The 13,788-nt window shown below is 44.3% G+C and overlaps 1 protein-coding gene across 3 annotated transcripts in view; it reads right to left on the bottom strand.

Moving 5' to 3' along the window:
* KLHL2 (kelch like family member 2) overlaps positions 1-13,302 on the bottom strand; it is a 37,384-nt gene extending 24,082 nt beyond the window's left edge. The window contains exons 1-4 of one of the 3 annotated variants that reach the window (XM_053402921.1): positions 13,034-13,302; positions 7,130-7,255; positions 4,505-4,611; positions 2,135-2,256 (exon numbers count right to left, since the gene is read on the bottom strand). In XM_053402921.1, the coding sequence (XP_053258896.1) occupies positions 2,135-2,256; positions 4,505-4,611; positions 7,130-7,255; positions 13,034-13,062 (384 nt within the window). In that variant the 5' untranslated portion in view covers positions 13,063-13,302. The remainder of the gene's footprint in view (positions 1-2,134; positions 2,257-4,504; positions 4,612-7,129; positions 7,256-13,033) is intronic. The other 2 variants (XM_053402922.1, XM_053402923.1) reach the window with 2 other exon arrangements.
* Positions 13,303-13,788: the final 486 nt, after the last annotated feature.

Genomic DNA, 13,788 nt, shown 5'->3' on the forward strand with positions numbered 1-13,788 from the left:
CTGTACACTGAAAGATTAGTAAGGTAAGAAACCAGAGCTCACAAAGTGAAACCCAAATCCCTCAAATCACTAAAGAGATGGGTATCTGATTTCTGGTAAGCGAACAATCATTTTTCCTAATCTGTAGGGATGGCTATTGCAGCAGTCATAGCTCATAGAAGTTCTGCAGCGAGAAAGGATGTGGCAGTACCAACCCAAATGGGGGATATTATTCTGTTTAAGACTGCACTAGGGTCTTAAGTACATTGTTGCTACAATTAGGCAATGCTATTGTGACATTTTAAGTCTCATCATTATCTGCTGAACTAAGGAAATCAGCTTTCAGGTCAGTAAGTTTTGCCAGGAACCAGGCTGGCCGAAGACATTTTGCAGCCCAAGGGGATGGACCCCTCTCTCTATTCCAGATACAGAAGCTGACCAGACTGGTGGCTGAATCTTATTTCACGACTGGTGATGGGACAGTATCTTCTACTGCAGTCAGGTAGCAGGCTAGCTTAGGAGGCACAAAGCAGGCTGCATAACACACACACACACACACACACACACACACACACACACACGTACCTGTTCCCTGACCCTCAGCAGAGGGTATTTACAGGAAAAAAGCTGTATTACAGGTCAACATACGGAATGTACCCCAAGTTTGGATTAATCATTTCTAAAGAAGGGCAATCTGACCTCTGTTATAAAGAACCAATTAATTTTCTTTTAGTAGCAGCATGCCCAGTAGTGGCACATAATTGGAAGAGACTGGAATGTCTGTGTATTTCTCAGTGGAAACAGAACGTATAGTTGACTGCTGCATCAGATAAATTAACAAAGAGATGACATGCACTGAATGATACAAATTATGTAGATGATTTTGCTGAAATATGGCATCCTTTAATAAAATGCTTTACTGATAATCCTGAAGAATGGCACGGACTGGACTTTGGCAAATTAAACAGACTGATCCGTCCTGGAAGGGGGAAGCGGGGAGAAATTGAGTTTTGTTTTTGTTTTGTAATTGTTGTTATATAACAATATATATCAATAAAACAACAACAACCATAACCCAACCACAACTGAGTTCATTTAGAAAGCTGGCTGATTATGCCTATTTAGTTAACAACCTGGACAACTAGTAAACCTGTTCCTCTGTGTGTGTTTTTGAGCTTCTCCAGAATGCAGAACAAATATTTGCTATTTATTTAGCGGTTGCTGGCCACTTCAGCGGCGAGTACAATGAATGCATGACAATTTAAATATGATAGATCCCAATATGTATATTTGACATCCATATTCATCCATATTCAAACTTTGCCCCTTTTTGCTACACTAGAGCTTCTGACATGCATCAGCGAAGATGTATACCCAAATGCAGCGTATTTAGGATTACCCTTTCAAGCCACTGCTTTCTCAACTGCTTCCAAGGCTGGCCATTATATTTGATCTACAATTACCGTATTTTTCGCCCTATATGGCGCACCTCCCCATAGGACGCACCTAGTTTTTTTGGGGGGGGGAAATAAAGAAAAAAAATTATTTCCCCCCCCAGGCGCGGGGCTGGCGTGGGGGAAGCCTGAGCTTCCCCCAATCCCAGCCCCGAGAACAGCCTGCTATCCGCAAGCCTAGGGAGGCCAGCGGTAAGTCGCGCCGGTCTCCCCAGGCTTCGGAATGCAGGCAGCTCTGCGCAGCCATCGGGAGGCGGGCGCGAAGTGGCGCCGGTCTTCCGAGGGTTGCGCAGAGCTTCCTGAAGCCTGGAGACCGAGAGGGGTCGGTGCGCACCGACCCCTCTCGCTCTCCAGGCTTCAGCGAAAGCCTGCATTCGCCCCATAGGATGCACACACATTTCCCCTTCATTTTTGGAGGGGGAAAAGTGCGTCCTATAGGGCGAAAAATATGGTACTAAACGGCTTGTTGAGGACTGTAAAACAGCAGGTGACTTTAAAGTGCAAGTTCTGTATCAGTTATTTTGAACAAGAAAAAGAAGTGCTATAAGATCACATAAATGCTATTAAAAAGCACACATCCTTCTTATGACTAAGATGCTAAAAATAAATGTCATTACCCTCACAGGGGTGGGGGAGTGCCTTACTTTTTGTGTCATTATGCATACCATTAAAGGATGAGTTGACAGTATCCTCCTACTCACCTGTACATTTTCCTCTGTAAGCTGAATTTCAGCAGTGTAAACATATTCAATGAGCATCTTAAGGGTCCATCCACCAACTTCCTTTATTCGAACTCTCTTTGCCTGACTCTCGCTCATTTCACCTATAATACATGGTTGTATAGCTCTGTTAATTTAATCAGATACTGGCAATTGGCATCAACATGTTGCAGCTCCAGGTGGCTTCCTCAGCACAAAAACTTTCCTCTAAGAGAAGAGAAAGGAAAAGCTTATTCTCCAGAACGAAGCTATATAGATCAGTGTGTCTCTTTTTGGAAGACACCCCCTCATCCCCAACAAAAACCACAAAGTGCTGGAAAAATATTTTGAATTTATGGAGCAACTATCAGGTTTAGCTACGCTTCCTGAGATGATCTGCACAAAACTGTGAAAACCTTGGATGCCAGTCTAAAATGTCTATATCTATTTGTAATTTCAGGGCTAAAAACTTCATGGGTTCGTAAAACTCAGAACATGACAATGATGCAGAAAGGGCACCAAAGCACTCATTCGAACTGGAATAACGACTTGATACAATGAGCTTCCAATATATTTAAATGATACCAGTAGAAACTGCCTTAGAAAATTCTAGCAGCCCACAAGGAGGATTATTCGCAGCAGCATTTGATTCACTGTCTCTCAAAACAATTTCACCTCTAGCCAGAAAATAGGGAAATATGGTGTCAGCTTGTGGAGGCTGAAAGGCTGGTCATGAAGACCATCTGCAGTGCCAGCACAAATATTTGCAAGAGAAGAGGATTCAGAACAAGACTCCAAGACCAGAAAAAGCCAGTGCCTCTAATAGCAATGAAGTTTGTTCAAGGTATATTTAACTGCTTCTGCTCTGGTCTGTGACCACAATAAAGATAATGTTGACTGCTTCTGCTCAACAGCAGGGAAAAGCCTACTGTAACCTGTAGTACAGCCCCAATGTAATTGGGCTGTACCCAACATTAATCATACTTAGTTGGATACAGCCCATTGTGCCTGGCAGGTGTAGCCAACATGGTGTTGCTAGACTCCAGCTCCCATCAGCCCTGCCTGCTGGCATAGGCTAATGGGAACTGGAGTTGAACAACATCTGGAGTATACCACATTGGCTACCCCTGCAGTATGGGATAGAATTACAAAACAAGACAGATGAGATAGGAAGGAAATAGTCTCCGAACTAGAATTCTAGCTGGATAGTCAATAGTTTGGTCCTTTTGGAATATGTTTTCTGAGTGGAACAAAAAACTCCCGGACTCTACACATACATAGGCAACAGAGATGCTAAAACCCCTGCCTGTGAAGCCAGAGCACATAACCCAATTGCAATGGAAGATGGGACAGACAGAGGTGAATTTTTAAACTGAGGGTTTTGTGTTTTTTTTTGCTGTTCTCTTGCTGCCATTGTTAATTATCCCATTGCATATACCATATTTTACTTGTATTACATCTAAAAGCCACCATGGTGGCCCCTCTGAAGACCCAAAGATGGATCATAATTTTCTAAATAAAAATGGCGTGTAAGGGGAGACCAGAGCCATCAAGGAATGTGTTCAGCCACAGCCACAGCCGGTCATAACAATGGACTACCTAGTATTTGATTACACACATCGAACAAAAGCATTTAAGCTGACAGAATAATCTCTAACTTGTATGAGAACTCCATATTTTTCTTTCATCTATCTTTTAAGAAGACACCTGAATCAAAATAATGCAGGTAGTGATTGACTTGGTCTGAAAATAAGAATTCCTAATGTAAGAAACTTTAGTATAAAGGGAAAGGAGGCTTAGTCAGAGCTTCAATACTAATACTTTCCTGATGACTGACTGAATATTTATCCTAAACGACACTGAAGTCATCTAAAGAAGAGACTGTGAATCTGTGGCCCTCTGTATGAGGTTGGGCTACAGTTCCCATCATTCCTGGCCACTGGTCATGCTGGTTTGGAATTCAGAGCACAACACCTGGACATCAACCCCAAAGACGAATGCAACCATTCTTGTGTCCTGAAAACCCACTAACATTTCAGCCTTAAACACACAGCATAAGCAGTGCAAGGAGAGAGAGAGAAAAGGAGAAAAACCCCAGCTGGCATATAATTTACGGCAAGATATACAGTCCAGCTGTCACTTAGAGTTATGCAAAGAATACTAAAACATGAACTCCAGCAATAAGACGGCAAAGTCATTAAGTCCTCCATGCCTGTTAATAGCTTGACATTTTCAAATATTGCAACTGATGTCTCAGCACTCTCTCACCCCCCCAACGCCTCCCAATTCCATTTCCGCTGCAGTGTTTTGACCTTGTATACTCATTTAGCTACGCTATAGTTTCAAGAAATAAGAAACAAAGTAGTACAGTACCTGTAAACATGGCATGGAAGTATGGGCTGCAAGCTGCTAACACAACTCTATGAGCTGCAATTTCCATGTCTTCAGCTACTATTGTCACATCACACAACAAGTTTTGACTATGTAGAAAACGAGAAAAGAAGAGGATGAGTTGTGAACAATGCAGAATCTGGAAGAAAGCAAACATCTACTGTCTGTTTTGGAAAGCTGTTTGTGTGCTCTATATTCAGACCCCTCTTGAGATATCATAACCAAATTCTGTATGATGGTGCCTGAGATCAAGGAGCACGTTTTTATCTATGTTTGGATACAATCATATGCCATTCTGAATTAAGATGGAAGGCTTTTAAAAACTGCACTGGTTTTAACTTCTAATTTAAAAACTGCATTAATTTTTTTGGTTTCTTAGAATTCCCAAACAGCACCTGCTACGAAGCTGCTAATATTATATACTCTCCCCAATAAGCTTTTAAGATATACTTAATTTCCAGATGCATTTCAAAAAGTATAACCATTACCCACGTTGATGAAAGTTGCCAATTGGGAACAGGGAGTTTTGCTAAACCCCACCAATATCAGTCCCGTCCCCCCCCCCGCATTTAAAAAAATAAAATGAGGAGAGTGCAGCCAAAGTCCAGAAGCTTACTGCTCCTCTTGGTAATGATGATGCCACTATTAACATGCCTCTCTCGGCTTATTTTTATTGCATCACATCTGCAGCTCTCCACTAATCACACCTTCATCTTATTAAGAACTATTAACTTCATTGGTATTCCTATTTTACAGATGGAGAACCAAGGGCAAAAGACAGCTGGCTGTCCAACATCACACAATGAACCTCAAACTCAAAAATATTGATCCAATGTTCTAGTCACTGAATTAGGACCATACATGGTTTCACTACCTGGACCTTTTCCCTAGATCCCTCATTCAGTCATTTTATTTGTATGCCACTTTTTCCACACACACACACACACACACCAAGCTCAAAGTGGCTTACAACAAAGAAGCAGGACGCATTTTAAACATACACTACAAAAAAACAATTTCATAACAACACAGCAAAACAATAACATAACAACACTTTCATAATAACATAGCAAAATACAAGCTGAATTCAAGCCATTCAAAAGAAGGAAAATTTGTTATCGGGGTATGTTCAAAGCAGGAAGAGGCAAGACAGATGGCAGAATCACTTGCAGGATGGGTGAAGCTCAGAGAGGCAAAACAACAATTTATTAATATACAGATAGTTTCATACTATTTGCCAAGATTCAATTTGCCTATAAATGGAAGAAGTTGAACATTAAGTGTGTCCCTCCAAACTGAATTTTAAAGAGGCAAATGAACTCAAGGACATTTAGTTTAAAAACATGAGGGCAAGGAATTTCTGGTTGTGAGGAATGAAATGTATGCAGAACACAATACAGTGACCCTTATTTCTGCTGGGAGAAGACCTAGCAGACAGCACACTGTAGACTGCGGTCTGTGCACAGAATAGCTGTGCACATTTGTGGATGTCAGACTAGTTTACCCTCTTGTCCACGCAAGATGGCAGGTCCTAATCAAGCTTATTCACAAAACCCTGAGACTTACAAAGCAGGTTTACATGTTATATGTGTGATAGCGTCCTCTTGCAACAACTAAGGAGAGGCAAGTCACCTGCCCTAGCTCTGGAGAGCAGCACCTGCTCATGAGCAGACTTCATCCCTGCAGATATCCACACTGGCACAAAGTTTCCAAAGTGGGGACAACGCCATCCCCAACTCCAGGGCTGGCCCCAGTCATTGTATGAGAATCTCTCCATGAATATAATGGGTGAAGAAGTCTCATAATGCAAACAAGGCTAGAAGTTACCAACTACCGGTAATTGTATTACTTCCAAACAAAATCAAGGTGCCATGAGCCAAAAAGGGGGGAGACACTTGTGCCACTCCAGGCATGGGTGCACAAGACTTTGAACAAAGGATGTGGGAACTAGACACAAAAAGAGTAGAAAAGTGACAGGTGATGCTGTTACTATGCCCTCGAAGTGCCCCTGCACCAACACCACCAACTAGGCTCAAAAACAAAACCATTTCTTACCATTCTATCCCATCTTTCGTCTACATTTTATTGTCACAGCAACTATCCTAATAGGGATTATGGGATTTATCTCACAGCCCAAGCCAGTTCTCATAACTTTCTTTCCTATGGGGCAGGTTATGCCCCATAGGGCTGGCCCAAAATCACCCAGTAAGGTTTAGGGTTTTGGGGGAAATGGAAGGGAGGGGGGAGGACAGCTTGGGGCCACAGAGTTCCCACTGCTTGAAACCAGCCCACCTGTTTTGCATAGAGTTTGTAGCAACCCACATTTAAGGTGCAGAACTACCACCATGAATGGATACAGAAGTGTAGGCTTCTACATATGGAAATGTTTATCTAGATGCAACTCACCTTAACCCGCCCCCCACCCCGCTAAAAGAAAACCAACTTTCTTTAGGGAGCTGCTTTTGAGGGGAAGACAGCTGTGCATGCAGAAGAGAATCTCCAGACCCCATCTTAGGACATGATGCTAGCCTGTACATCCCATCAATGGCAAAGCTCAGTGAATGACCAGACAAGCAATCAGACTATGTGTATATCAAGAAGTAGTACCTTCTTAATTCATTCATAACTTTGAAAGCGTTCTTCATATGCCAAGGGTTCACTGTAACAGGACAGTGCTTTTCGGTATTATCATCTTTCAGATCCAGAGGTTTCTGCTGGCACAGTTTGGTACATCTGCAAGTAAGAAAGGCTGGTTCATTAACTGTCTGCTGGAGAGTTTGTCACCAACATGGGCTAAAAGGTTTTACTGCCTACATTTCTGCAGCTTCGGCATCATCACCACCTGAAGAAAGGAAGCCAGGTGCAGAACTTTGCTTTGACCAGGCCCTCAACACTCAGGACAAACAACCCAAACCTCTGGACGATTTAGATCCATGCATATAAATGCTCCAAGACAAAAAAAACCCATATATAATCAGATTAAATTACTGATAGCAGATCAAAACAGTGCCAGTTAAAAGGAGTCGCTCTGACAGATACTTACTCAAGATGTACTAACAGATTGCAAGGAAAGAGGTCAAAATGATGTGCTCTTTAGCCAAATCTGAAAAAAAGAAAAAAGCCCTAGTGCCATGACTTACCTGCACCTGCAAATGATACACTATAGACCAATCATGAGCCCCAATGTCCTTCCCAAACCTGCTTGCCTTCCGATGTTTTGGATTGCAATTCCATCATCTCTAACCATGCTGGCTTGGCCTGATGGGAACTGTAGTCCCACAACATCTGGAGGGCTGTGCTAGTATGACGACACATGGGCCTGATATCTCACAATACTTCATTTGAGGAGAATTCCCCCTGCCTGCCAATCAAGGCAGCAAGAATGGCCACTGACAATATCTCATTATGTTCAAATAGAGCTGCTCTGTAACCCAAGACATCACATATTAGCAATTGCTCCAAAGGTCAGAGTAGAGAGGCAAGCACAGGGCTTATTCCACAAGTTTGAGCCACTAGGTACCGTGCAAATGAATCAGGATCAGATTGTCCTTCCAACAAATCAGTCCTAAAGGTCACAGTGAATGTCTGCAACAAAGTGAGTCAATCAATCAGTGAATGCAGAGCCTTCTTGTCAAATGTCTGTATCCAAGCACCAAAGAGATCAAGGGGAAGACATACTTGGCCTTTCAAAGAAAATAGATCAGCTCAAACCATCATTCTTATTAACTTTTTTAAGACATTGTTTTCTAATCATTGATCCTCTAGTTACCAAAAGTCTCTCATGCTACGGAAATTGCCTCTATATATCACCAAGTCCATTACATTAGGGGAACATGCGTGGTATTTTATTTTTTATTTTTGCAGTTGCTCAATATCCTTTTCTCTTCCTGACCTTTATGTGGCTTGCCTGCCTGAATAGCTCAGTTGGTTAGTGTGTGCTACTGATAATGCCAAGGTTGCAGGTTTGATTCCCATACAGGGCAGCTGCGTATTCCTGCATTGCAATGGTTTGGACTAGAACTGCCCTGAGACCTATGAGTTTAGGGCAGTATATAAATTCAGTATAGATGATCCTCAGGGTCCCTTCCAATTCTATGACTACTCTTCTATTACTTCTTTTAGCTTAGTGCCAGTTCTGGAAGAGATCCCATCCACTTTAAGATCTTTTATAGTAGATCAATCCAGCAAGCACCACTGCTTGCCCAACTGGTGCTTCCAGCTACAGGTCCTCCCAGTGGAGCCCAACTTCTGAAAGCTCAACAGTTCTTCAACAAACTGCAAGGAGGTGCAATGGACAAGATCGAGCACATAGAAGACTTTGAGCAGCAAGCGACTAATAAGTCTAATAAATGAAATGAAAGATGCTAGCACAGTGTGGGTAAGGTCCCAGCAACTATCTTAATTTGCTAAGAGACCTAAATCAACATCTACACACATTCGTTAGTATGCCTTGTGACACTGCCCCTTGTTGATATATGGTTCTTCAAGCATGCTAAAATTATATTCTAATGCAAATTAATATACCGTATTTAGCTTTTAACAATAAAAGTTAATACAGTGGTACCTCGAGTTACAAACACCTCATGTTACAAACGCTTCAGGTTACAAACTCCGCTAACCTGGAAGAGTTACCTCGAGTTGAGAACTTTGCCCCCGGATGAGAACGGAAATCGTGTGCCAGCGGCGCAGCAGCAGCAAGAGGCCCCATTAGCAAAAGCACGCCTCTAGTTAAGAACAGTTTCACGTTAAGAACGGACCTCCGGAACAAATTAAGTTCGTAACTAGAGGTACCACTGTAATGTAAACAAAGTGTATGCTACTGAGCTGTCATGTCTTAACAGTATTTTAAAGTAAAAACATTTCATATTGAAATACGAATATCCACGTAAAGTTTTTAACATGTTTGAATATAGCATGTAAACAACATGAAGTGTGCCTTGTTTTCCTGAAAAAAGCACTTCATTTCAAATAATTCTGGCTACTGAGTGGAAAATTAAATACTCCAAACAGCACATAAAACCAACAATGACATGGTTATTTTTTAAAAATAGCTTTGCTAACTGAATATATCTTCAACATGCTAAAGTAGATCTTAGTTAATTTAGGACAGAAAATTTAGGACAGAAAAGGTTTCCAGAAAATCCACATCGCTGTGAAACTCTCAAAGAAAAGTTACAGGTAGTTAGCTTGTGTACATATGGACCCCCCCCCCTCTGCTTCAATAAACCATTTTAAGAATCAAGGAAGTGCCCCTGCTCTTAACTACTTAGTGGCTCTGTTTGTATGACAAAAGGCCAGGAGTCAAACTTTATGAGACACCAAAGAACATGAGCCCCAGCTAATTTTCTTTGCCAGTTTTCCCCCCCTTTCCAGTAGGGCTTATCTTTTAATACACGGGGATTACACTGTGTTGCATCCTATTCTCAAAAAACGGTCCAATAACTCATTATAAAGAGGTGGTAATATACAATTGGCACCCACCTCTACCTCATTCCATCCACTATTCCAAGAATCAAGCCTGATAAACAACTTAACATTTATCAGTGTTGCTTGCATAGCTGATTATAAGACAACAGCCAGCGGGATGCTCCTCGCTTCCCGCCAAGATGCTCAGTCTGCCGTGCAGGAAACGGAAGGGATCTGTTGCCATTTAGACTAGAAGACAGACACTTAACTCCTAGTTTGGGGACACGGCACGTGCACCTGCTTTCACATTCCTTACAACACATATACAGTGGTACCTCAGGTTACATACGTTTCAGGTTACATACACTTCAGGTTACAGACTCCACTAACCCAGAACTAGTGCTTCAGGTTAAGAACTTTGCTTCAGGAAGAGAACAGAAATCGTGCTCCGGTGGCGCGGCAGCAGCAGGAGGCCCCATTAGCTAAAGTGGTGCTTCAGGTTAAGAACAATTTCAGGTTAAGTCCGGACCTCCGGAAGGAATTAAGTACTTAACCTGAGGTACCACTGTATATGGGTAGCAATACGTCTTTCTGTAGCTCCACTGACCTCAGAAATCTTTGAATATCCTTCTTAGAAGTCTACCCACTAAGAGGTATCTGGCAGGCCACTATGGAAAACAGGGTGTTATTCTAGATAAGGTGTGAAGGACCTTTGGCCCTCCAGGTATTGCCGAACTACAACTCCCATCAGGCCTAGCATGCATGCCTAGAGGCCGAGGACAATGTGCATTGCAGTTCAGCAACAACTGGAGAGCCAACGGCTCCCCAAACCTGGACCTGATGAACCACTGGTCTTAAAATGCACCTCATCCATCCATCCCTTTTCTATCATCATGCACAAAACTGTCTGTCCCAGAAGAGCTTCTTCAATCTAATGTGACAAACAACAGGTTCGCTTCCCCTTGGATTAATTGCTTCAGAGGATTCTTAAACTTGTTCCAATACATTTCACCTTCCTAGCTTCAAGAAAGAGGACTTTGGAGGAACCTTAACAAAACTCCTTAGAATCTTTGGGGATCACACAACCCTCTAACCTATGGCAATTTATTTTTTTTGCTGATACCGACCATATACCTGAAGCACTTTACATCCATTATTTGGATGTGTAATTCTTGAACAATTTGAGCTGGTTATTTATTCATACATATAGCAGAATGCTGGTGAAGTTAGTTGAACTGAGGTCCTACTGAAATTGATGGAATGGAACAAATTAGTCATATTTGGTTATCACTGAAATTAGGCAGCTTAAGTGCAACTAACTTCACCTGGATCCAACCCATAGTCTCTTTTCCTGTGTTCTCCATTCCCTCCAAATCATGCAGGAGCAAATGAGCTGCCTTGTCTGCTTCATTCCCAGCTCCCCCTCCTCTCCAAACTGTTCCCACCGCGTTATTGAGATTTCTACTACCCCCAAAACCTTACTTTTCTGTAACTCAGGCTAGGCCAAAAACCTACGTGGAAAGTGGCAGACAAGTGGGAAACATGGCATTTTATTTTATAATCTATTTACAAAGCAGGAAGATCCAGTTAATGAAATAATGAACATTAATATGCAACCCCCAAAAATAAAAACAAGGAAATAAATATAGCCACTCACAGACCCTTGCTGGCTCTGGGTTGAGTTAACTTTTCTTTGAAGGAGATCAGTACAGTAGATGCTCTAAATAATGAAGACTCCAGGTTGGGTCTGAAATCCTGAAAACTGTTGCCCATCAGTGTATATGCATTTCTGAGATGGCCAGACCAGATGGTATAACTCAGTACTGTATATTTCTATGTTAGGACAGCAACAATCACAAAGTTTCAGAAAGCAACATCAGTAATTGTTTGAAGCCTGGGATAATAAGGTTTTGACACATAAAGCTTGAACAAGGCACCAGGTGAGAGCATTCCAGAGTAAAGGCACCATCACAGAGAAAGCCCTTTCTCTGCTTATTGTCATCTAACATCTGACAGCAGGGGCATGCATCAGTAGAAGGGCCTTTGAGGATCCTCTAACCTGCCTGCTGAGTCTTTTAGCTATGGGCAACAGGTCTTCACTTCTAGTACCTCACTGGGAGGGGCACTGACTTAAACTGCAAACTCACAATGCTATCAGGACCTCTTTCAAAGCAGCAATTGAAACATATTAGGGTGCATTTCCCGAATCTTTCAATACATGGGTGTTAGAAGTAGTGAACAAAAAACAGAGGGGCAGGGGACAGAATAGTTATTTCAAGCTAAAGAATTAAAGTGATTGTGCAGAACAAAACTATAGCCCTCACAGGCAGAAACCATCATTCCTGTACGTTACCCAACACACTGCAAGCGCCAAACACACTACTATTCAATAGAAAATTATTACTAATTCAAACAAAAGAACAAACAAGGATAAACTGGTTCTTCTCTTGCTAGCTTGCCCCCAGCCCACATTAGGATTTAAAAAGAGCACATACAGACCGGTAAGTGTGAAGGGAAGACAAACAAGAAAACGCCTGCCTGAAAGCTGCTCCCTTTCACTTAGAATGAATGGAAATGTTCCACAAAATTAGACTACAGGCTACCTCAAAGCAGCCCATACTTACATTAAGGCCAGTGTCCAGTTCCAGAAAGTGTTTTGGCCTGGAACTTACTGATTCTACGGGCAGTGCTTCTGAGCACGTCCAGAGTGCATTTCTGTTTCCAGACACTCGGCCAGCCCCCAAAGGTGTGGGACCAGGGAGCATCCCTTCCACGCCCGAGAGCATCGCCCCAAAGGCGACCCTTCTATACCAACCCCACTTCCTTTGCTCTGGGGCGCCTGCGGGCTGGCCTCTGGGGAACAGGAAACAAACTCTGCCCGTGCTCCGGGGCTCCGAAATAACCGCTCCGTTCGTTCACAAAAGCAGACCTTGGGCATTCCCAACCGGCGGCGGGGCCGAGGCCTGCTCCAAAGTACACTCTGTCGAGGTGGTGGTGGATGCCCTCTCCAGGATCCCTCGCTTCGTTATTACGCGCGGCCCAGCCCAGCGCTTCTCCCCCCGCCCCGGACCCCCATGCGCGCCCAGCCCCGCCGGCGCCGCTCACCCCAACGGCTGCAGCAGCAGCATCTCCATCGCGGCGGCTCCTCCGCTCGGGCTGCTCTCTCCGGGGAACGCGGGCACCGCGCGCCGGCGCCAGCACCATTCCAGCCGCGAGCGCTGGGACACCCCCGGCAGGTCGCCCAGAGGGAGGCAGGCGAGGCGAGCGCGGCGCCCCCACCCACGGCGGCAGCAGCAGCGCCTCCGCCGCCTCGTCCTCCTCCTCCGGCGCTGCCCCGCACCGAAGTGCAGACGGGGTTGCAGCTCCTGCGCCTACCTCCCTCTGCCGCCGCCGCCGCCTCTGCTGTCCACGCTTTCTCCCCAGATTCCGCCAAGCCGGCACTTCCGGGGTCCTAGCCCGACTATCCTAACATGAGGAGGAGGAGGATTGGGGGCGGGGGGGTGACGCGACGTCAGCGCGCGACTTGGTGCGGGGTGGCGGGGAGAGAAGGGAATGGCTCCTACGCGCTCTCCCCCCTCCCTGCGCGGTCCTGGAGGCGCGGCGCGGGCGCAGCTCGCGATGGCGGCAACTGGCGCTGGGGTGGGAGCGGGGCAGCGAGGGGAAAGGCGAGGCTGGGGGGATCTTGCAGTGGAAGGCGACTCTCTCCTCCCCAGGGGTGCAAACTTCAATAAAATATTAGGCTGGGGGAGGGAAATAAGCCCCGCCTTGCATAATCGATCACAAGACGCGGTGCACCCCCTCATCTGAATGGCAATGCCCATCAACTGGCGGGGGGGGGCTTGGGCCCTTCAATATTTTAT

The sequence above is a fragment of the Podarcis raffonei genome, chromosome 9 (assembly GCF_027172205.1).
Source record: "Podarcis raffonei isolate rPodRaf1 chromosome 9, rPodRaf1.pri, whole genome shotgun sequence".
In the NCBI taxonomy this organism is placed as follows: Eukaryota; Metazoa; Chordata; class Lepidosauria; order Squamata; family Lacertidae; genus Podarcis; species Podarcis raffonei.